The following is a 25,175-nucleotide window of genomic DNA, read 5'->3' as shown; positions in this document are numbered from 1 at the left end:
TGGGCAGGAGGCAGGTCCAATGGACTCCCAGTTGACTGGACATCCTGGCCTGCTTCAGACTCAGAACCGAATCTGAAGTGGGCCCAAGTGGCGCCCCAAGTCAAATCGTAGCCAATTTGGGATCTCCGAATCTGCCTTCGAGCCAAATCGGGGGACTGTGCATGCATAGCCCTCGGGCAAACAATATTGATCATTCAGCAAAAACATGGTTCTGTTCATTGGTCCCCCCTCCCTCTGAGAGAAGCTAAACATTACGAGACACAAGCCTGCCATGACATCCCCTTTCAAGTTCTTTCCCTCTTCCCAATAAGACCTCCGGAATCTCGGCACAGGATGTGACATCATGTGGCAATTTCCTCCTCCTATAAGGCGTTAAGTGATTTGAACTGAATCTTCTGCTGTAAACATCCTTGTATTGAGGTTTGTTTGGTGTTCTCTTGGGTCCAGGCATGTGGGTCTGCTTGTGAAAGCTGCGTTTAGAAACTCTGCAGAAACCATTATCTCCAATGTTTATATTCTTTATCAAACTAATGAGTTTGGGATCCCGTTCTCTACAGAAGAAGCCACACGCAGAACAAGCGCCCAGAGTGAGACAGCTGTTCAGCCGTGACCACTGGGACCACACAGCTGGGGTTTGCTTACATTCCAAAATGCCGGAGGGAAATGTACTACTCTTGGAAGATAAGTCTAAGAGCAATGACACACAGACACATAGACAACACGAAGAGCTCTGCATATGCACATGTGCGGTGTGTGCAAATGCAAAGGCAGTAAATATTTATTAGCACTTGAGGACAACAATGAGGTTGTCCTTTCATCCACCCCAAACATTTTATGCCGCTCTGTTAAATAATGTCATAGTGATATGGATGAATAACCGGTGTATATATATATCAGTGTGTTTCTTTGTAGAGAGACAAACAGCTGTGTAACATAAAGAACACAGACAACCCTGCTGTAGATCATGCAGACTGAAGTGGCAGAATTCTGGACTGTAAAATGTCCGGCTCCAGGTGTATAGGGCTGCCATCACTCCTTCTAATAGCAAACTCAAGTAGTGAGTGCCAATAGAATTATAGCCAAAATGCAGTCAATGAGAAACAAATGGGCCAGTGAATCTGAGTAGAGGCTGATGACTCCAGTGTCAGTGGGGTGGTGAATCCTACCTGGGTTTTATTCAGAGCCAGTAAGCACTCTAAAGGAGTTACCCAAGCTGCTGAACCCTAGCCCTGAAAACAGGTTTGACACTCTGACTGAAACCCAGAGCGGATTCACTGCCCCACTGACATTGAAGCCACCAGCCTCCACTGGCATATGCTATACTTTCTAACCTCTATCAGTTCATGCAGATGGCAGGCTTTTTTTCTCCACTGAGTGGAAGACAATCGCCACTAAGGTTGGGAGAATCAGCAAGGTTTGAGTTCGTCGAGATTCTTCGATTTTTATCTCTGACCTTTGTTCATCTCACTCCCAAAAGTGCACTTTAAAGTGTGCATTAAAAAAAGGCACACTTTTGAATGCAAATGCAAGTTTGGGAACTTGTGAGCTTTTCCGGAAAACTATGCCCCACCCCTTCACATTTGCATTTGGGGTTGTGAAGAGGAAAAATTCGAAATAAAAACAAATCTAAATGAACTTTTCCTGCGTCCCTATTTCCAGGCTTTGCTTCGATTGGAGAACATGGCAGCCACTGGATGGCAAAACACCTTTGCCCTGCCTTGTACTCCAACTTTCTGCCAGTTTCCTCCAAGGGGAAGTTAGAGAATTCAATCTTTTTCTTTTTCTTTTCTTTTTCCTAAAGCTTTTAAAACTTGATTTTGCTCTGACTTTTATACTGCCTGTTTGGTGCATTCTCTTCCCCTTCTTATTGTTTTATTATAATTTTATTAGAATGTAAGCCTATGCGGCAGGGTTTTGCTATTTTATTGTTTTACTCTGTACAGCACCATGTACATTGATGGTGCTATATAAATAAATAAATAAATAAATATAATAATAATAATAATAATAATAATCCTATGTTGTGATTCTGTGAGAAGCAAGGGGGGAAATGCAGTATGTGAATTCAGTTTCCCGAGAACCTCTGCTTTCAAATTTAAAAACAGGTCCCTTGTATCTCATGACTGCAAAGAAATCTTTAAAATGCTTGAGCAATGCCAGCTGAAACCGCAGAAGCCGAAGGGGATGGCAGAGTTCCAGTGACCCAGTGGAGGTGGTAGGTGATGTCAATATCCTACAAAGCCCCTTGGACACGCCCAATGTCTATTAAAAACAGAAAACTCTTTGCAATCTCATTGCAAGATAAATTCCACAAAGTTAGACGAATTGTGCAAATGTGCGCAACAGATCATAGATTCCAGCTTGTCTGAATTTCGGTTCCATCGGGCAGGGGATTTCAATTTGGTAATTTTGGATAGCCTGGAGTATCCTCAGGCGGGGTGCATCTCTCTCCCACCCCTTCCTCATCCCAGATTCAAGATCCAAGATCAGTGTCCAAATCTCCTGAATCCCCCAAATCCATCTCAACTTTAAAGCATCTGCAGAGTGTTCTGATATCTCATTGGATGAGAAGTACTGGGTGAGGGTCTGCTCAACCTTGACAACATAATAATAATAATAATAATAATAATAATAATAATAATAATAATAATAATAATACATTTCTTACCCGCCTCTCCACTTGGATCGAGGCGGGGAACAACAATGAATATAAAACACATAAAAACTGATTTAAAACATAGTATACATGATTAAAACATCCTAAAAACATCCTAAAATTCCACTGGATAGGCCTGCCAGAATAGATTAGTCTTTATCGCTTTTTTAAATGCTAAAAGACTGTTAAGTTGACGGATCTCCTCCGGCAGGCCATTCCACAGCCTGGGAGCAGCAGAAGAGAAGGTCCTCTGGGTAATAGTTGTCAGCCTTGTTTTTGTTGGCTGGAGTAAATTCTTCCCAGAGGACCTGAGTGTGTGGGGCGGATTGTACGGGAGAAGGCGATCCCTCAGGTAGCCTGGACCCAAACCATGTAGGGCTTCAAAGGTGATAACCAACGCTTTATAATTCGCCCGGAAACTAATTGGCAGCCAGTGAAGAGATTTTAAAACTGGTGTAATGTGGTCCCCCCTAGGAGTACCAGTGACCAGCCTTCCTAGCTGAAGAGTTCTATTTTTACTGTAAGCTACTAGAGAACCATTCTTATCTGGTGGTGTACACATATCAGGAATAAATAGGGTAAGGGGTTAAACTCCCACCCCCAGCATTGCTTCTCCAATCAAATAGTGACATCCCCTGCTGAGAGTGCTTTCATGATGAAAATGGTTGAAATTGTGTATCAAACAGACCTCAAGAACTCTGATCACAGATCCTTAGCATCACATCCATTTCGACTAACCCCCCACCCCCTGAAACCACCAGCAGGGGGCTCTCACTCAATCAGCTTTCCTGCAACATATACTGTATTTCTTCGAATTTAAGACTCACTTTTTCCCCCATATAAACATCTCTAACAACGGGGTGCATCTTAGAATCGCGGGTGCAATTATTATTCTTAGAATCAAAGCTTTTTTTTTCTGTTGGTGGTACTGAAATTAGTGTGCCTCTTACAATCGATGGCAACTTACAATCAAAGAGATACAGTAGATATGTGCTTGCATGCACACACCGATACATATATTGTCCTAGCTGCAAAAAGCATACACAGTACCAGCCCACCCTGTAAGAGCAATTTGAATGAGAAAGGAGATAGATGAACCATTCACCTGGTTTATTTACCTTGGCATAGCCCAACATCATCATTCTAACCAGCACAACATTTATGTGGACTCCCAGGGATTCGTCATGGTAAATTTCATTCACCTAAGGGGAGGGGGGGGAAAGAGACACAGATAGGAAGGGGAAAGAAACACACACACACATCTATCAGTAAGAATAAGAACATATGGATATAAGAAGAGCCCTGCTGGATCAAACCAAAGGTCCATCTAGTCCAGCATTCTGTTCACACAGCGGCCAACCAGCTGTCGACCAGGAATCCACAAGCAGGACACATGTGCGACAGCACCCTACTACCTATATTCCCCAGCAACAGCTGTATATAGGTTTACTGCCTCTGATACAAAAGTGAGCACAAAGTCATCAGGGCTAGTACCCACTGATAGCCTTCTCCTCCAGGAATTTATGCAAAACCCACAAGGAATGACATCCTGTTGTTTCAGGTATCCAGAAGAACAAAGGTCCCCTGTTATCTCCAGCGTCGTATCAGGACTGGTCTGGCTCCATCACCAGGCTCAAGAAGGTCGAGGGAGTGGATTTAGGGTGGCCACATATGCGTCGCCAAAAAAGAGGGCAAAGTTGGGCAGCAATGTGCAAACCTCCTGCATGTGCAAATGTGTTTCCAATCAATCAATCAATCAATCAATCAATCAATCAATCAAGTATTACAGTCACAGATAAGCAAAATCAATATAAAACATACAAATTATAGATAAAAAGTGACATGAGAACAAAATACAGCTTTGTAGAGTTCCTTCTCTTAGGAGGATTGAAATGTTGTTTTTCTAATTTGCATTGAGGTCATTAGAAACTTAGGCCATAGCTAGACCTGGATCGCTGGATCGTCCAGGGGCCAAACCTGTTCATCTAGGTGACACACAGGGGATCCAGTGCTCAGGCAAGGGCGAACCCTGGATGATCCCAGGATAAACCTTAGGTCTAGCTGTGGCCATCATTAGAATTAGAGATGGCAGACCAGAATGTTTCAAGTTTTATTGAGAAATGTTTTTTTTTTAAAAAAAAAATGTTTGGGAATAATAATGTGCGACCTTACGCTAGTGTGGGAATATTGTAAGGAGGAAATGTTAGGTAAAGTTATGATGGTTATAAGGGATTCCAGCTTGCACTACATGAGAATGCCCCATGCAGGCAGCATTAAATGCTCAAAATGAAAGTGCTCTAATAGTGCAATTCTATGCATGTTCAGACAGGAAAAAAGCTCTGTAGTTCCCAACATTCCCTTGGCTAGGGAATGCTGGGAGTTGTAGTGATTTTTTTTCCTGTCTTAACATGCAAAGTATTGTGCCCTAAATCAATAACTATACATCTTATCCTGAGCTACCCTTTTTCATAGGAAAGCAATTTTCCTCACATTGTATCTGAACATTGATGTGCCATTACAAACCCTGGATGATCCCAGGATAAACCTTAGGTCTAGCTGTGGCCTTAGAGACCCTTTCAGTAATATGGGAGGACACATCCCTTAAACAAATTGATACCAAAGTTGTGGTGTTACTTCCAGAAAAGGCTGTTAATAAGGGAAAGGTGAGCTTTTTCCCCACATTCCTTATAAATGTTACAATGCAAAATGACATGTTCGACAGATTCTATTGCTCCAGAACCACAGAGACATCTCTGTTCATCAACCGGGATTTTATTAAATCGTCCTTCTATTAGTGCTGATGGCAACACATTAAAGCGAGCAAAGATAAATGCTCTTCTGCACTTTGGAATGGTTAACTCGTGCAGATATGAAGCTGCAGTGAGTTTGTAGTTATTGCAGTTATTATAGAGCAATGGAGACCAGGATTTGTTAGCAGCAGTTCTTAAATGTTGTAGACCTAGGTCTACTAATCTTTGAACAATATTAAATTGGGCTTCTGAAGCCCATAGCAAATGTATTTGTATAAGTGCAAATTTAGAAATAATAACTATAATTTAAATATAAATATAATACATCCCCCTAGAGTGAAAAAGACTGACTCATCTATACCAACCAGGATATTCCACTATGAAAGCGGTATGAATGTGGTATATAAAAGGCAGGAGCCACACTACTGCTTCATAGTGGTACTGAAGTGCACTGACAACTGCTGGGGCCCATTGACACATCTACATCAAGCAGGATATAACACTATGAAAGTGGTATGAAAGCAGTACATGGTATGTGTCAATGGGCCCCAACAGTTGTCAGGGCATTTCAATACCACTATAAAGCAGTAGTGTGGCTCCTGCCTTTTATGTACTACTTTCATACCACTTTCATAGTGGGATATCTGCTTGGTGTAGATGAGCCCTAGGTGACATTTGTGCCTGCTTAGTTTGCCATCGAGATGTTAACTGTTGATCGTCAACTTCATGTTCCCTCACTGCTCTTCCTCTTTAGGACTCTTTGACTGCAACCAGATTTGGACTGAACAGCTCTTCGGAAAGAGGACACCTCCAAATAGAGGATTGTTCTCTCCAAATTTTTGGACTGTCCTCTGCAAAGCAGGGCACCTGGCCAGCCTGACCAGGAAAGTTGCCATGGCACCTTCAGCTTTTGGCAAATGCTTCTCACATGGAGAACCATGCCTTTGGAACCATGATAACTGGATAACACTGACCACACCGGGGCTTCTCTCAGACCATTACTAGGAGGGTGAATCCTGGATCACCTCTCAAGCAACATAACCATGAAATATCATCTCACCAACCACAACACGACATGAGGAAGGAAGGTCTTTTTATGGCAGCTGGTTACTGTACAATGAACAGCAAATCTCAAGGGAGATGTACCGCTGCCCTTATATCAAGAAGAGATCGGTCCTTCTCAGTAGTGACTCTGTACCCAACGCACATGCACATAGGACGCATCAGAGACTCATGTCTCTTTTCAGGCATCACCAAACAGGTCTACATTAAAGTGCAGAGACCCTACAGCTCATAACCCTCAGTATTTCTTGGAAGCAATCCATTTCCCTCAGACACGTGCAGTGCTCACAGCTTTGAAAGCCTTCTGCTTCAGCTGCTTTTGAAAGGTTCATGAAAAATCGACACAGGTCATCCATTTAAAGCTGAAGATGCATTGATTTCCCTGCTATGCTTGCAAAGCACTTTTTTGTGGCGTCAGCGGGGTGGGGGAGTTGAGTGAGAATGGTTATTGGCAAAGAAAAAGGCTTCAGTTGCAAGGGACAGATAGTCACTGGAGCATTTCAATCAGCCTCCTCAGCTAAAGCAGATCTGAACCCAGAAGGTGGCTTCATGGGTTACCACATGTAGTGATGATCTGGTGCATGAATGCTATCATGGCATCTCCCTTAGCAATGGTGGAGAAATTCATTTGGTTCACATTTTAAATAATGCCAACATACCAAATTGCACACTTTCAAACCGCTATGTGAACTGATACTCAATTATCCTTCAAGATCAGCTCATATCTGAATTGTGCAAGGATGTGTATCAGAGGAAATAAAGATGTGTTATGTTGGGGAAATTACTCAAAAAATGCATATATTGGGGCCAGATGTATACAAGATGAATGCATTAGGAGAACTGTGCATACAAAATGTTTCATGCAAAGACTTTAAAAACACAACAACTCCAAATTTAGGTTTAAGACTGGATGCATTCTCAGAGTTTGAGATGACTCATAGTTTACCTCTATGTGCCTGAAGTACATAATAAACTACATAATAAACTACACACCTGCAAAGGTGAGGGAAACCTTACTTTGTCACACTTCTCCACCTGATCAGAAAATCCAGGAACTAGCAGAGGTAAGAGTCTCCTCACCTGCCTATCAAGTTGCTTTGCAACTGCGAAGTTACCTCTTCATAAATGGTCTTTTGGATTTAACAAACACACCTTTTAATTTAGAGAAATCTGGCAAATGGTCATAAAACCACAAACAAAGTCATATATGGATCAGTTCAATCCAATGAGTTATCTCAAGGATCCCTGTCACCCGTATAACCCTGTCTGTACCTTAAGATGGGTTTCAGATGCCCTCTTCATGGACCCGCCATCAAGACCAATCAAATTTGCAGGCTCTAGGGTCAGAGACTTCTTATTGGTGGCCGTTTACTTGTGGGACTCCCTCTCAAGGGGATATATGGTTGGGTCCCATTCATACTGGGTTTAGAATTTGGCCGCGATGAAAACCCAGTTATTTTTATCTGCTTTCAAAAAGAAATGTTGGATCGAGTTTCATTATTCAGTAGTGTACATTATTGCTGGGCTTTTCCCTTCTAAATTGTTTCCTTCTAAACTGCATTATTTAAACTTATTTTTAGGCTGCCTTTAATGGTAAAAACCCTCTCCAGGTGGAGATGGGTTTTGCATGAAGTAATGTGCTGTTCTTAGATTGTAGTTTTAGTTTTATTGTAATGACATGCTTAGACTGTATGTTTTATTACGTACTTTGAGATACCCTGGGACAGCTTTGCCCTGAAAGGTGGCATAGAAATATTTGAAATAAATAAATACCACAAGCCTAAATGATTGTAGTTTTGGAGGATCGGCCCTGTGCATCCAGATGACGCACAGGGGATCCCGGGATCAGGGACCCCGGGATACAGCCCTCCCCTTTGGGCACAGTTTTTCTGCAGTCCTGGGCTGAGCCCGGGACCGCAGAAGGTGTGGCCCATTGCCGCGGCTTCAGCCAGCTCCGCGTGCATCAGGAGCGCTGCGCCCATTGGAGGTAGTGTGTGTGTGGGGGGGGAGCGGGGAAAGTAGTTTAACTTTAAAAAAAAACCTTACCATTGCGCATGAGCGTTTGTGCGTTCTGTCCCCTTTAAAAAATATAAAAAATGGCGGGCATGATGCCTCCCTTCCTGAGGTCCTCGCACCTTACGTGTCAACGAGGGGGAGATCTCACATTAATTGCAATGCGAGATCACCCCTCCTCCATCCAGGATTATCTGGTAGGTCTAGCTAAGGCCGCCTTCTTAGCCCTGAATATATTGACTGGCCAATCAAATCCCTGCTTTGACTGACTATTTATTCAATAAATGCTGCATTCTCTAGTGTTGCAAAAATATGCAAGTTAAATAGTCCAATAGTTTTTAGACTTGGGTTCGTATCCTCCTGCACATTTTTTTCTGGTCGGAAAAAATTACTGCTCACGTTCTGGAATCCAAACGAGGGGAAATGAACTTCGAGGACAAATTCAGAGACTTCAACAAGCCACCGAGCCATGTACAAGGTCATGGTATTATCTTATAAAGCCCTAAACAACTTGGGACCAGGAAACCTAGCAGACCGCCTTCCCAGGTGACATTTACAATCTTGAGAGGAGGTCCGGCTCATCGTTCCGAGATGAAGAGAATGTTGTCATGAAGAACTTCAACAGCAGGGCCTTCTCTGTAGCGGCACCCACCCTCTGGGAAACCCTCCCTCATGCAGTTCGGGAGGTGGAAAATGTAATATCTTTTAAACTCCTCCTAAAAACATATCTGGTTAAACAAGCCTTCCCTGGACTGTAACTTCTTCTGGTTTTATGTGATTTTAAAGTTTTAAATTGGATTTTATGGTTTTAGTTGTAAGCTGCCCAGTTGTAGGCTGTTGGGCAGTATAAATATGTAAAAATAAATAAATGAATAAATAAATAAATAAATAAAATAGTGCATGTTCACTGTCCCTAGTTGCCCAAACCATTTGCAGATTTGACATCTAAAAGCACTGAATCCCATAGAATGAAATATGGCATGACATCTCAAAAGGAAAATATTATCCTCCATGATCAAATCTTAAGTAAATTTAATAACAGTATTAGGAGGTATTCTATGTTATCAACAGAGGGAGCTATTTCTCCATCTCCTTCTTCTTCTTCTTCTTCTTCTTCTTCTTCTTCTTCTTCTTCTTCTTCTTCTTCTTCTTCTTCTTCTTCCATCATAGCCAAATCCATTTGGAGAATAAAAACAAATCAATTCTGGCTTAGAAAAGTGAAGACTCTTTGTGTTAACTCTCTAAACCAATATTCCAAAGGCATTTAAAATGCAAGGATAATTATAATCAAACATAAAAGCCAACGTGGGAGATTAATTTTTGCACTGCTAAAAATCCACCATGACTTTAATTGATCGAAGCAAATCAAGAACAAAAGGAAGAGATTCCATGAAGCATATTTGCTCCACATTCTGTTGAGCATGTGGATAGGGAGACATTTTTCTCCCTATCCCATAATACTTGAACCCAATGGGGTGATCCTATGAAGCTGATTGGTGGGAGATTGAGGACAGATAAAAGGAAGGACTTCTTCACAAGTGCATAGTTAAACTATGGAATTCACTTCCACAAGATGTAGTGATGGCCACCAATTTGGATGGCTTTAAAAGGGGGGTTGGATAAATTCCTGGAGGAGAAGGTTATCAATGGCTGCTAGTCCTGATGGCTATGTGCTACCTCCCAGAGGCAGAAGCCTATGCACACCAGTTGCTGGGGGATGTAGATGGGAGAGTGCTGTTGCACTTGTATCCTGCTTGTGGGTCCCTGGACAACATCTGTTTGGCCACTGGGGGAATAGAGTGCTGGACTAGATGGATCCTTGGTCTGATCCAGCAGGGCTCTTCTGTTGTTCTTATGATGCAGAGAAAGGGATCTTGGTGTGGAAACAGCTTCTTGCAAATGCTGATGTGCATACAGGGTTGTGTTGGGAATATTGCATCCTCATCTGCAAGTTATCGGAAAGACGCAGTGTTGTAGGTAGCTAGTTCATGGGAATTTTGACCACAGCTCCCTTAGGATCTTTATAGCCTACAATGTGGTTTCCTGAGATTTCTTCCTTTTGCTCCTCCCCTTCGTTTCCCTCCTCTCACACACACACCCCTCCACCATTGCTGGGAGCACACACGTTTGCTCTCTCACTCCTGCCTGTGTCGTGGAACACAAAATAGACTGAACAAACTCTACACTGCACCTGCATTTACATCTGCAAGAACAGTTTTGGTGACTAAAAACATTTTCCTTTTTCTTCACCAAAGCAGGGTGCGGTTTCCTTTTATTCCAAGATAGCATTGTGTACATGTGGGTCTGGGAAATGCTTATTTTCTTTGGCCTTTTTTGGGGGTTTTTTTCTGCTAACTGCCTTTCTAAAAGGAGGCATCATTACTAAATACTCCAATCAGTTTGCGTATGGCTGTGTTTCACCCAGACCCATTGAGTTAGGGCCTTGCTAGCCCTGGTGGAAAATCCGGAGGAGAGGAGGGGAGACCTTGCGTTATGAATAATGCGAGATCTCTCCCTTATTCACACATGAGCCGCAACGAGCTCTGGAGGAGAGCTGTCATGGCCGCCATTTTGTTTTAGTTTTAAAGCGGCGGCAGCAACACAGGAGCCAGGAAAGGTAAGTAGGGGTGTTGTTTTTTTAAAAAAAGTTCTCCTTCCCCTCCATCCGCGATCTCCCCCCCCCCGGCCCCGTTCTCCTTCCCGCTGTCCGCAATCTCCCCCCAGGCCCCATTCTCCTTCCCCTGCCCATCACCCCCACCCGCGATGTCCGATCCCCTGCCCGCCACCCCACCCACAATGTCCAATCCCCAGCCCGATGTCCCCTGCCTGCAGTTCCCCCCCACCCAATGTCCCCTGGGCCACGATTCCCCCCAATCTCCCTGGCCTCTGTTTCCTGCCCCCACATGTCCCCACTGTAGCCCTGATGGCTGCAGTGAAATAGGGAGTAAATCCGGTAGCTGGGAAAAGCAGTGGACCTGGTTACACGCCTGTAGTCTCGAGCCTGCAGGAAAAACCAGGCCTGAAGTGGTGCTGGTTACCCCAGGCCCAGGGAGGTCATCTGGACATACAGGGGTGAGCCCAGGGCTTGCACCGGGCTAAAGCCCCATCTAGGAAGGCCCATAGTTGCAGGTTGTTGTTCTTTTGAGAGGTGGGGTGCAGATGGGATATGCATCCCTGAATCCAGGTCAGCTGTTGTGTTCAACCAGAGCTGGATCATGGCCCTTGTCTTCAGTATATGATTGACTTCACGCTATCTTGTAGCTTGTGTTGAAAAAGAAAGGAGAGTCATAGTTTTTCTTCTGACCTACTACATGTGAGATCAAGTTGGCCAAGTAAATCTCCCTTAAAAGAAATCCACAAATGAACCAAATTAGTTCTGATTTTTATGAAATTGACCTGTGAATTTCACACCGGACTGGCTTTTCCCTTGTCAGTTGGAGTCCGCAAACTTGCAGAGTGTCTACCTAACCTTCAGGAATTTTGTGCAAGTTTTGTTGTAGATGCAAAAATAAAAACAACAACAATAACCCAGCTCCTAATGTACATTTCCTGCATAGGCTGATGTGCATTTTGGGGAAATTTGCACATGTGTGAATTTGTGTAAATTTGTATCTGCACGAATTTGAAAACTGGGGAAAAAAATCTGATTCTGTTGATGGGCGGAGGATGGGACGAATCTGTGAAACACAGACGGAATGGATTTTGCACCATCTGTAGATCCCTAGACCCCAATGAAATCAATGTGAAAGATCAGTCATGATGAACTTAAGTCTCATTGATTTCGCAGACCTGAATTGTACAGAGAACATCCACAGAAAGAGGAGGGTCTCTGCTGCAGACTTGGATGTCCCCCTCTGAGGTCAATAGAGAGAAACAGGGCGGCTGCCTCTCCAGGGTCGGAAAATTGACCTCCAAGAGCGGAAGATGTAGGCATTCCAGTGAATGGGGAGGAGTGGAGACTGGAGTGGCCAGGATACATAATATCCAGAGACTTCTCCAGCTTCCTTCCCTCCCACCCTATCTGAAGCACCCTCGCTAAACTGGCTAAAAAAAACCATCTAGCAAAAATTTAAAGACTGGAAGATGGGGAGGCAAAGGTTCTCTCTCCTACTCCTCTCTCCCTGCCTGGAGAAGGGAAGATGGAGGGGAGACATGACAGCACTCTTCAAATACTTGAAAGGTTGTCACACAGAGGAGGGCTAGGATCTCTTCTCGATCCTCCCAGAGTGTAGGACACGGAATTACGGGCTCACGTCCAGCTGGACATCAGGAAAAACTTCCTGACTGTTAGAGCAGTATGACAATGGAACCAGTTACCTAGGGAGGTTGTGGGCTCTCCCACACTAGAGGCCTTCAAGAGGCAGCTGGACAACCATCTGTCAGGGATGCTTTAGGGTGGATTCGTGCATTGAGGAATTGGTTGGACTCGATGGCCTTGTAGGCCCCTTCCAACTCTGCTGTTCTATGATTCTATGATACTTCAGCCTCCAGATTCGGGGGCTTCTGAGCAGTGAGGACACAGTCCATAGGTTTGTGCGTCTAAAGTTTTAATATTTTGATATTTTCATTGTTGTATTTATTGTTTTGATTGCTATATAGTTTCTTTTTTTTATTGAAAAACACCCCGAGTATATCTGCCACTTGGGTGGGATGGATATATCCCCCATACATAAACAAATAGATAAACAAATAGAGAGACTCGCACTCACTATATTCATCAGGGTGAGGAGGTAGTTCTGCACGTGCTCTTTGCCATGGAATCGGACCACAGAGTCATCCACACCAAGAAGCACTTCGATATTGTAGTCGTTGTCCCCAGCGTGCCTTCGCTGCCTCAGCGTCTCGTTCAGCTGTTGCTCTATGCCAGCATAGGTAGAGTCGAGTGTGTGCAGGACTCCAAGATCAGATCCTAAGGAGTAAAAAACAAACAAACAAACAAACAAACAATGTTCAATTATCATATATAATTTCTCCCAAGATTGTTCTGCTTTCAATAAATGGTAGTCACTAGGTCTGTGCACCGCCTCAGCCGAGCCTCCGATTCTGAGGTGAAGCAGGCTGATTCACTCCACCTTGGCCCGAATACGAGGTGGTACTCATAGAGGAGGTCAGATGGCATACATAAGTCCCACAGCGGCGGCTCCCCGTTCGGTGGGGTGAGCAGGGAGGGATGGAACAGAGAAATGTGTGGTGGGTGCCCAAGAGCCTGCAAGAGGGAGGAGCAAACTTCACTTTGTATTCAGTTCTGAAGTGAGGCGGCTCAGCCCTGAAGCACCCCAAGTTGAATCGGGGCTGTTTTGGAGGCACTGAAACTATCTCTGAGGTGAGTCAGAGGGGGGTTGTGGACGGCCCTAGCAGCCATTGCCCCCGTCCACAAGTTCAGTCTGTAAATAATTGTAGAAACCCAGATTATGTTGATGAAGACATCCAGGCATTCGACAGTATAATCTCACTCCCAAATTGGGTCCAGATTTGGTCTCTAATCATAGTACTCCAGTCTGAACCCTTATCACCACACCTTTGCTTGCTTACCTGGAAGCCACAGTGGGCATGGCTAGACGAGGGCTTATCCCGGGGATCACCCCGGTTCATCCCTGCGCACCCACATGATGCACAGGGGATCCTGTGAGCAGGATCCCTCCCTTGCCCCAGGATATCGCCCTAACCATTTTCCCCGCTTTTCCCGCAGTCTTGGGATGATTTCGAGACCGTGGGACGTGTGGCCAGGCATTTTCTTTTTTCTAAAGCTTTTAGAACTTGTTTTTGACCTTACTTTTATACTGTTAGTTTTACTCTCCCCTGTGCCTGTTTGGTGCATTCTCTTCCCCTTCTTATTGTTTTATTGTGATTTTATTAGAATGCAAGCCTATGTGGCAGGGTTTTGCTATTTTATTGTTCTACTCTGTACAGCACCATGTACACTGATGGTGCTATATAAATAAATAAATAATAATAATAATAATAATCACAGTTTGTCCCAGCTCCTTGCGAGTAACCGCGAGGAGCCAGGGCTTGGGTGTGGGGTGTGGAGCTCCTCAGAAGCTCCATGTTCATCCGGGGTGGGTTGGGTTGGGGGGAGCGGGAAAACATTTTTTTTATTAAAAAAAAGACCTACCTTTTGCGCAGGAGCGCTCGTACGCTCTTCTCCAATGAAAAAACAAAACAAAATGGCGGGCGCATCCCCTTCCTCCTGGGACATTGTCCGCCACGTGTAGACGAGGGAGACGATCTCGCAATCATAAAATTGCGAGGTCGTCGCCCTCCACCCCCTCGTCTAGACTTGCCCAGTGTTAGCAGGATGCGCCCCACAGTAAGGACTGTCAGGCTCTAAATCAGTGATGGACAACACCCACCCCATGCAGGTCTCCTGACCTTTTCGGCTGCCTCCAGCACTGCCCCATTGCCACTGTTAAATTTGCTGGAGCAGTGGAAGCAAGAACATGGCGGTATGCCACCGAAATCTGGTGGTGCAGTGGCGCCTAAAAGACGGTGGTATTATTTTTCTTTAAAGCAAGGTGGGTGAGAAGCACCCGACTTGCTCTGAAGCAGAATTTCAGTCCCAGAAGCTTCTCAGTGATCACAGTTTTGCTTTAGGACAAGGTAGGGGCTCTCTCCCCATCTTGTTTTAAAGGGGTGGAGGAAAAATGCCTGGCTTTCCACCACCACAACTGAGTCCCTTTCAACCTGGTGAGATGGAAGTGAGCTGGGATGAGGCTCCATCCCCTTGGTTTGGTTTTTGGTTTTTTTGAGATGTGGTGTCTGCTTACTTTTGCTAAGTTGAACGTGGACAGTGCAGAGAACAGGGACTGGATCGCAGCTCTGAAAAACTACCTCACCAGCCATGCACGCTCTCCAGCCCCTGGCTCATTAGCCGGGAATTCTCTCTCCCTCCTCGATACATCTCAGCCGCTCAACAACACATAAATAACGCTCCCTTTTTCTCCACATCAAACAGAGAGACTTCCCTGGATCTGCAAGCCATTGCCTTGTGGGTGAGTAAACCAAGCATTGCAAACAAGCCTCACGACTTGACCTCAGCTTCTTTCATGCTCAAGAATGCAACCCCTGTGATAGCGCACAAGTGGGAAATTCATACCCTGGCTCCAGCTTCTAAAAATTGCTCCTCCTGGCAAAGGTTTTTGGAGTGCCACGTCCAATGGAAATATACAGTCATGTCATCATATCATTATGCCCACTGCATGAATGGAATACTCTGAACGAGCAGGTCAGAAGGAAGAAAGAGCCATCTGCTCCAGGCAGGACCTTTGGGTTTGGCTTCCATTTCCCTCTTTAAATAAGTGGTTTTGTGGTTAGGAGAAAGTGGAGGATCCTCCTTTTTTTGTTTGCGTACGCAAGCAAGGAAAGGGGGCAGAATGAAGCGTTTTCTTTTCCTTGATATTCAGCTAGTTCCTGAACAGTGACATGCAGCTAGTTCCTGAACAATTCTCATCATTGGGAGAATCTCTTTAAATCTTATTGGGAGAGAGAGAGAGAGAGAGAGAGAGAGAGAGAGACTTATGAAATCAAGCCACATGGATTGAGAGTAGGGCTGTGCACCAGCCCCCCAAAACGCTTCGTGGCCCGATCTGGAACTTTTGGATCAGGCTTGAACCAGTTCAGGCTGATCCGACCCTCCCCTGACCCACTCCAGATCGGATCCTGGAGTGAGATCTGAAGGGTCGGATCGAGATTCACCCACCATTTTGCCCCCATTCCCCACTTACTTATCTCCATGGCGGAGGCAGGTAAGTGGGAAAGGGGGGACAAAATGAGGGGTGAATAAGTCCCCCTCCCCCCTTTACCTGGCTTCGCCGTCCGCTGCCACACGGACCGCAGCAGCGGTGGGCGGCAGAGCGAGGTAAGGCACCCTCCCAACACCACTTACCTGCCTCCGTCGTGGTCCGGCGCCGGCTTCAACTGAGGGCCAGGCCTCAAATCGGAAGAGCAGGCCGCGCCCTGCTCTTCCAGTTTGAGGCCTGGCCCTCAGTTGAAGTTGAAGCCGGCGCCAGATTGCGACGGAGGCAGGTAAACCCCCCTCCCCCCTTACTTGGTTCTGCCGCCATCACTGCACGGACTGCGGTGGCGCCAGGTAAGCTCTCCTCCCTCCCACTTACCTGTGTTCGGAGCTCTGGATCAAGGCGAAGTCATCCGCTTTGTCTCAATCCGCTCCATCTCGATCCGCAGCTCCCCCAACCCGATTCGGCTCCGTCTTTGGCAGAGGCGAATCGGGCCGCTCCGCTCCTGCTTCTACGACCCGAAACGGAGCGGAGCACAGCCCTAATTGAGAGACATTCACTCTCTGAGAATATTTAAGGGTGGAAATATCAAACACTGTATCAAGTGCTGTAGAACTCTTCAGATGTTTCCTTGAATTCAGCTCAAGGACCATCCCCTTTTTTTTAGCAATTCCTAAGTGGCCATCCTTTCTGTGATAATAACCCAGAAACCATGATTTATACTGTCCTGTGTAACTGCATAAAAAGTTGCATTTTTCTTGGTTTGTTTCTCCTTTGGTAAGTACCAGTTGGGAATCCTGCCAGAGGTCTGTTGGCAGATTTGTGGAAGCCATACTAATGCTGCACAATCTCATTCTGAATTTAGAAGGTTCAAAGGTTCATTATCTCTTTCTTTCTTTCTTTCTTTCTTTCTTTCTTTCTTTCTCTCTTTGCTTTGCACTTGTGCAGTGTGTAACACTGATCTTTTTCTATGTATGAACTGTGTACTATTCAGAGATCATCCTAACAATGTGGGTAAAAAAAGAAAGGAAGGAAGGAAGGAAGGAAGGAAGGAAGGAAGGAAGGAATATTAAAGTAAAGTAAAGAACCTATGTAAAATCAGATCTTGGGCTCATCTACACCAAGCAGGATATTCCACTATGAAAGTGGTATATAAAAGGCAGGAGCCACACTCCTGCTTTATAGCAGTATTGAAGTACATTGACAAGTGTTGGGGCCCATTGACACATACCATATACTGCTTTCATACTGCTTTCATAGTGTTATATCCTGCTTGGTGTAGATGTGGTATGGGTCCCAACAGTTGTCTGTGTACTTCAGTACCACTATAAAGCAGTAGAGTAGATCCTGCAGTACACTTCACTACCATTATAAAGCAGTAGTGTGGCTCCTGCCTTTTATATACCGCTTTCATAGTGGAATATCCTGGGGTTACTAGTCTGTGGCCATGGCTAGACCAGGCCTATATCCCGGGATTGTCCAGGATCATCCCTGTGCATTTAAGTGCCACACAGGGGATTCCGGGAGCAGGCAGGGATGACCCCTCCATTTGCCTGGGATAATCCTTAGGTCTAGCTAAGGCCTGTATCATCCAGTGCAGTTGACATCCCGAATAATCCACTTGCTAAGGAGTGACCCATAGTACCATCCATCACCTTTACTCTGCAATGCGCTCAGTTTCATCTCATGAATCTTTATAACTCCACCAACCAAAGTGCCATGGACATTTACGTCCCATGGAAAGTGTCAAACTGGAGAAGTTCTTCCTTCTGGAGAGTTGTAGACTATCAGCCATCAAGGAGGTGGTCTTGTGTAGCATTCTTGTATTTGTACATGGAGAGGCACTGGCTGCATTCGGACAACACAATAGTCAATGGTGGGTTAATAGCCAACTCCACGGTTGATTATTGAGGGGGTAATCCCCACACAACATGATTTTAATCGACTGTGGTGTGAATTAAGGCCAGCGTTGAGTTGGCTATTAGTCCTCCCGCTGGTATCCCATCAGCCATTGTGAATTCTGCTGGCTGGACTACAGCAGCAGCTGTCACAGTTAAAGCTGCAGGAGCTATACCAGAGTGACCAGATACAAAAGAGGGCAGGGCTCCTGCAGCTTCAACTGTTGTGATGAAGAGGGAATTTCACCAGGTGCTACATGCATACAAATGAATGCGCTGAAATTCTCTTTTCTGTACAACTGCTAAAGATGCAGGAGCCCTGTCCTCCATTTCATATGGTCAGCCTAAAAAATTAACCCAGGTTTGATGTCCTGCACCTGTTTTACATTAAGCTCCTAGGTTCTATAAAGTCTTATTTTAGTTACAAGTCCATTTGCTCCAATAACTAGTTATCCTACATGCTTGTTTGGGATAAAACAAGCTGGACAACCATCTGTCAGGGATGCTTTAGGGTGGATTCCTGCATTGAGCAGGGGGTTGGACTCAATGGCCTTGTAGGCCCCTTCCAACTCTGCTATTCTATGATTCTATATTTGTTGATAGTTAAGCATTGTACACATACTGTGTGGGGTAGGTGGGTGAGTTATGTTTTGTATGTAAATAGCTTTTATATTCCGTAACAATACTGTATTGTTATGGTGTTTAATCTCCTTAAACTACCCAGAGAACTTTGGCTATAGAAAAGTAATAAATGAAATCCAATGAAAGCTACATGACTTTGCAGACTGTGAAATCCGTCTTCTTTGTTTTTGCTGGTTTAAACTCTGGTTTCAAATTATGACTGAAATAAGTCCAGCCTGTCTTTTCTTCAGTTCAGCAAGGGCAGTCCTGTTAGCTGTGAGGCCAAGAAAATAAAGTACTTCTACAAACAGTTCACTCAACGCTCACCTACCTGCTATTTGCACGCCTACACACACACACACATGCCCTGCAAGTTAATAGCCTGACCTGCTTTGAATCCTTGGATTCAAGCCAGTGCAGTTCCACTTAGGTTAGTGGGGCAAAACCATCTTAGATAGAAGAATGCCAGCTTAACTGGTTTGTGAATCAGACTGACAGCCAAATGAGGTTAGTGGACCGCAGGTTATTGGCTCCTGCACCACAAGCAGATAGCAGCAGGCCATGGAGCTCCAGATGTATGCATCCACGTCCACGTAATCAACTGGAATTCATGACCCTCATGTTGCAATGTGTGGGGCGCCCCAAACCCAATATCTAAGGAATTTCAGTACTGTTACTAGACTCTTTGTTTTCCTCGAACAATGCAGTAAAATGTTGCTGACAACTCTTAAGGACATGTCTTTTCATAAGAACATAAGAAAAGCCATGCTGGATCAGACCAAGGGTCCATCTAGTCCAGCACTCTCTTCACACAATGGTCAACCAGCCGTCGACCAGGGACCCACTAGCAGGACATGATGCAACAGCCCCCTCCCTCCCATGTTCCCCAGCAACTGGTGTATGCAGGCTTAGAATCATAGAATCATAGAATAGCAGAGCTGGAAGGGGCCTACAAGGCCATCGAGTCCAACACCCTGCCCAATGCTTACTACCTCTGATCCTGGCGATTGCACTTAGCCATCAAGGCTAGAAGCCACTGATAGTCTTTTCATGGGGTGGGAGGCAGTGGGACCAAGGACAGCAGGTTTCTCACCTTTAACAGCTACATGGCAGTTACGTACATGGCCCTCCTCTACGTCCCTGGAATACCTGTACCTATTGATTTTGTTTTGTGCAGATGGGTAAGGATTTTTTGGTTCGTTGTTTGATAAAAACTTAACAAAATGTGCACATCTCTTCACAGAAAGGATGTGGTGGGCGGGAAATGAATGTGAAACAGACATCTGTCCATCCCTAAACATGATGAATATCGACTTAGATTGAGCCAGAGGCACACCACCTATTGGGTAGAGTTTTAATGATCAAATCTTAAAATAACCCCCCAAAAAAACATTGCACTGTAGACTGTTATATTCTGCACCAACTGAGAAATTCCACTGTGGCAGTTCAAAGAAAGAATATGTGATGTCATCACTGAAAGCCACACGAGGTAACTGATACATTTTTGGTTCCACCCTTAAAGGTGGCCTAGAAATACAGATAGATAGATACATAGATATAGATAGATAGATATTTTATATTTGTTATAGCTGGAGGACTATGAATTTCCATTGTTTCCTTTTTCTCTTCTGTTTTTTCAATCAATTGGTGTGTCCATGTGTTTATTTTCTTAGTTTTGTATTCTCTTAGGACTGTTGTCTGTTTTCAGCACAATGTATACCAGAGCGCTGTTTGGTGGTTAAAAAAACCTTGAACTTTTTACATTTCTCCTCCCACAACTTACCCAGGTCATGGAGAGGAGAGTTCCTATTATTAAAATCCCCACCTTATACAGTGGATAGGGACCCAAAGTAGAGAACGAGTTGTTTTCTCCAAGGCCACGCAGATTTGAATGAGAGCTTCTCACAGTTATTTATTCATCTATGCGAGGAACAAGGCAAGGATGCTCCCCTCCCAGCAGAAATTGCTAGTTTACAGCTGCAATTCGGTGGCAAATCGCTCTGTAGCGCTACAGAATGCTACAATGGTTGCATTTAATTTGTTTGCAAGCTAAATTTAACCCTTTTGGCATTCCATAATGCCTACAGGGTGCCAAAAGGGCCAAACTGAGCTTGCAAACAAGCTCAATTTGGCCCTTCACATGCTCCATAGCTGCAATAGTTACCTTTTCTTTTCTTTTCTTTTAACTTTTAGGGGAAGCATACCCAAGATGGTTGTAATCCAGGACACCAATAAGTCAGGGCCTTGCTAGACCTAAGTGAGAATCCGGGGGAGAGGAGGGGAGACCTCACATTATGAATAACGCGAGATCTCGCCCTTATTCAGACGCGAAACGCGACGAGCTCTGGCGGAGAGCTGTTGCAGCCGCCATATTTTTATTTTTAAAGCGGCAGGAGGCAGGAAAGATAAGGAGGGTTTTTTATTTTAAAAAATCTCCTTCCCCTCCATCTGCAATCTCCCCCCGGCCCCATTCTCCTTCCCCCGCCCGCCCCCACACCCGTGATGTCTGATCCCCCCACCCCCATTCTCCTTCCCCCACCTGCCCCCCCACCAGCGATGTCTGATCCCCTGCCCGCCCGCCCCGGCCCCATTCTCCTTCCCCCGCTTGATGTCCCCCCCACCCGCAATTCTCCCCCTGATGTCCCCTGTGCTGCGATTCTCTCCAATCTCCCCGGCCTCCATTCCCCCCTCCCATGTCCCCACCGTAGCCCTGATGGCTGCAGCACTCCTATGGAGCACTGCGGCACATCAGCCACTTTTCCCGGGTACTCGGGAGTAAACCCAGTAGCCGGGAAAAGCAGCGGACCTGGCTACACGCCCGCGATCCTGGCCTCAGCCCGACCTGAGGCCGGGACCGCGGGATGAACCACGCTACAAGCGGTTCCCGTTAGCGTGGTGCCAGCTCATGGCCTGGCTGAGGCCGGGATCCCCTGTGCGTCATCTGGACGCACAGGGACAAGCACGGGCCTCGCACCGTGCTAACCCCTGGTCTAGCAAGGCCCTCAGTTACTGAGCAAGTGACCACATTTCTGGATGTGGTTATTCTCACTAGAACACTCATGACTGTTTGCTTATCCCTTTTACATTCACTAATTAGCATTTTTACAGATTTTGTATCTTTCCTCTTCTACTAACATGTGTTTTTATCAATATGTGTGTACTTCACATGTTGCATTAATGGCCTGTTGACTGTAAATAAAGATTGATTGATGACAGGTGGTAGACCATCTGCTTTGCATGCAGAAAGACCCAGGTTTGATCCCCGGCTTCTCCAGGTAGGGCAAGGAAAGAATCGTGCGTGAAACCAGGGAGAGGGGATGCTACCAGTCAGTGTTGACAATACTGGACTAGATGGACCAATGGACGGACTCAGTATAAGGCAGCTTCAAATGTTGCTCTGTTCCAGGTAAATCAAGGATGCACAGCCCTTTTTTGCCCCTAGGAGCCAAAACTGGTGTCATCTGGGGATCTAGGAAAAATATATGCATGTACACACACACACACACACACACACACACACACTCACTCATCCTCCTTGCACACGCAGCCCTCAGCATGCAACTTCTCTTCTCTGACCACTGAGATCTAGGGGTCATTGTGAGTGGGGCAGCCTCTCCTAACCCTGAGCAATTGCCAGAGAAATTGTGATTTCTCTGCTGCTACTAGCAGCAGGGAAAGAGTGAGCACAAAAGCCAGGGAATAGCTTCCCCAACCCTACTAGGGATGCACAGTTTTTGTTAAATCCATTTTGAGGATTATTTTGAGGATTGTCAGGGGTCTGGTGTTCTATCATCCACTCATTGACAGAACTGGATTTTTTTTCTTTTTAAAGGATGTATCAGAATTTCTTTCCACTTGCACAACTCAGGGCTGCAGGTTGTGCATCCCCGACATAAATAAAGCAGGGATCATACCACATGTTTCAAACTGAGAAGTGATACATGAGAAACTCCCTCTACTATTCTCTGATTCTATGACAGAGCATTACTGAATCAGATTAATCGTCCCTTCAGTAGCCAAACAGCCTGCTTCTGTTGACTGGGCCTGTTTGTTGAGGGCCCCACAATTGTGAGCAATGCCTGGAATCAACATTGCATGTTAATGCCAGGTTTAGACTTTCCTCTACTCCCACACAATTTGGCAGTATATGATGGACTTCTTAATTTAGGGCACAATCCTGTCAGGTCCACCCTGGGTACTCATAAGCCTCCAAACTCTGAGGCTTTTGGGTATCCAATGCAGAGCAGTAGGTGTTTGTGTATTCTGCTTCACATTTTAGCTAGACGGGCATTTTTGCCCATCTAGCAGATGCTTTGGGGAAGGGGAGAGAAGGAGGCTGGATACAGCTGAAGGTAGCTCATATTCCCCTGTTCTCAGTCTCCTTCCCTTCCCACCCATCAGCACACCCACTTTTACCCTTCTATGAGCTTGCATTTGAAGCTTGTAGGATCAGCTGGCAACATTCTCTCCATGCTTGCTGCAAGGGGGTGGGGGTGGGGATGGGGAGTGCAGTTTCCTGGCTCTGAGGTCAAAGCCCTGTCTCTGACCTTGGAGCCAGGAAACTGAACAATTCTATGACCCTCTAGATGCTGTCTAGGGGACACAGGGTCATTTTCTTAGTTGCTTTATTGGGTTATGGTATATTATTGTTAATTGTTTGTAGCTATTTTAAATTGTTTAAAATGTTTTAATTTTGTAAGATACCTTGAGTCTTTTCTGAGAAAGGCATCTAAGAAATTAATAGTAATAATAATAATAATGTCTAATACTTTTAAAGCCACTTAATTTAATGACAGAAGATTAATAAACTAATAACATCTTTAGGTTGACAACCTGACTATTTCCCGTATTAACTGACTGCAAATATTAAACATTCCTTTTGATATGGAGGAATATTTTGGGATGAAGATTAAAAATAACTCTTTGCCTGTGCCCTTTGAGCAGACATTATAGTATGTCACAGAGAGCTGTTTTAAGTTGAAGTGTATTTTCCAAGCCCCAGAATAAGACATAAATGAGCTCTCTCATAAAAAAAGAAAGTGAACTTATTTCTATGCCAAGAGCGAACAGAGCCAAAAAGTACTGTAAAACTGTTTACTAAAGAGAACCGTCTTCCATAAGCAACCTTTAAAAAATAAAATAATAATAATAAAAAACACTGCTTGCCACATAGCACAGAAATGGAAGCAACCCAAATGACAAAATTTTAATGGAGGGATTGCTTTGCATTCTAAAAAAATAGGGTGTTTAAAATATCAGTAGACCCTGGGTAGACTTTTTTTTAAAATCCTTTTAAGAATCATCCTTTTAAGAAATGAAGTTCTATGAGCCTAAACAAAATAATAATGATAATTGTTCATATAAAGCTCAGTTCCTGGCTTTCATCTCTTTGTCACACAGTTGTGACCAAGAAATAGAAGCAGCGGTGGAGCTATGCAGATTTTGGGGTAGAGGTCTGGTGAAAGGTTCCCTTGGTATCCCATGGGGCAAAGGAAATGAGATGCTATTGGCACATTTGGTTGGGGAAAAGGGGAAACCACTCAAGAAATTGGGGACAACCCAGAAACTGGGTGAGTTTTGGATTTTCATCAGATGTGTGGAATCTTTTTGAGCCTGGAGTTGAGTGCAGACATAATGGAGGGCAGAGGAGCCCAGGTGAGTATTCTCCTCAGACCCCAACATTACAAATGAAGGTAAGCAGTCCCTCTCTCATCCCCTGAATTCCCCTCCCCAATTTGTCTAAAGGTTCTCAGTTGTGAAATGTGGACCTAACTTTAGAACAGCTGTAAGAGGCCAAGTGTGGGCGGAGGTTTCGCTAGCCTTGCTACTCTACCTTTAAGTATTTGCAGCATTCCCAAATTCCAAGCCACAATGGGAAAAATATAAAAATAGATGAAAACAAAAGGAAATAATATATTATTAACAACAACAACAACAATAATAATAATATGATGATGATGATGCCACTGGACATGGAAGTCAAAGAACTATGGCAACAACAAATGGTCACAATTATTCCATTTGTCACATCAGTCACCGGCATCACATCAAAAAGCCATTCCGAAAACCTTCAGAAACTGGGCCTACCAAAATACATCCACCCCAACATCCAGAAAGCAGTCACGCTTGAAACATGCTCAATTGTCAGGAAATTCCTGAATCTGTAAAAGACAGCATGACTTGGCAAAGCCCATCATGTCCATCTAGAAAAACTGCCCTGAGCCAGAAAAGAGAGGATATAATAATAGTTTATACAGTGGTTTATTACAAAGCACTGTACATAAAATAAAATAGGTCAGCCATTTACAAAAATACAATAAATACAATAGTCCTAATAGAAAACGGAATAAAAAGACTGGCCATGGCTAGACCAGGCCTATATCCCAGGATCATCCCTGTGCATCCAAATGACACACAGGGGATCCCGGGAGCAGGCAGG

The 25,175-nt window shown here is 44.7% G+C and overlaps 1 protein-coding gene across 1 annotated transcript in view; it reads right to left on the bottom strand.

Moving 5' to 3' along the window:
- The window catches only part of ADAMTS3 (ADAM metallopeptidase with thrombospondin type 1 motif 3), a 168,986-nt gene that overhangs the window by 47,055 nt on the left and 96,756 nt on the right, over nt 1–25,175 (bottom strand). Inside the window, exons 7-8 of the mRNA XM_063136071.1 lie at nt 13,191–13,390; nt 3,775–3,858 (exon numbers count right to left, since the gene is read on the bottom strand). Coding sequence (XP_062992141.1) covers nt 3,775–3,858; nt 13,191–13,390 — 284 coding nt within the window. The remainder of the gene's footprint in view (nt 1–3,774; nt 3,859–13,190; nt 13,391–25,175) is intronic.

This window comes from Elgaria multicarinata, chromosome 10 (genome assembly GCF_023053635.1).
Source record: "Elgaria multicarinata webbii isolate HBS135686 ecotype San Diego chromosome 10, rElgMul1.1.pri, whole genome shotgun sequence".
Classification (NCBI taxonomy): domain Eukaryota; kingdom Metazoa; phylum Chordata; class Lepidosauria; order Squamata; family Anguidae; genus Elgaria; species Elgaria multicarinata.
This window is presented reverse-complemented; position numbering and strand designations above follow the sequence as displayed.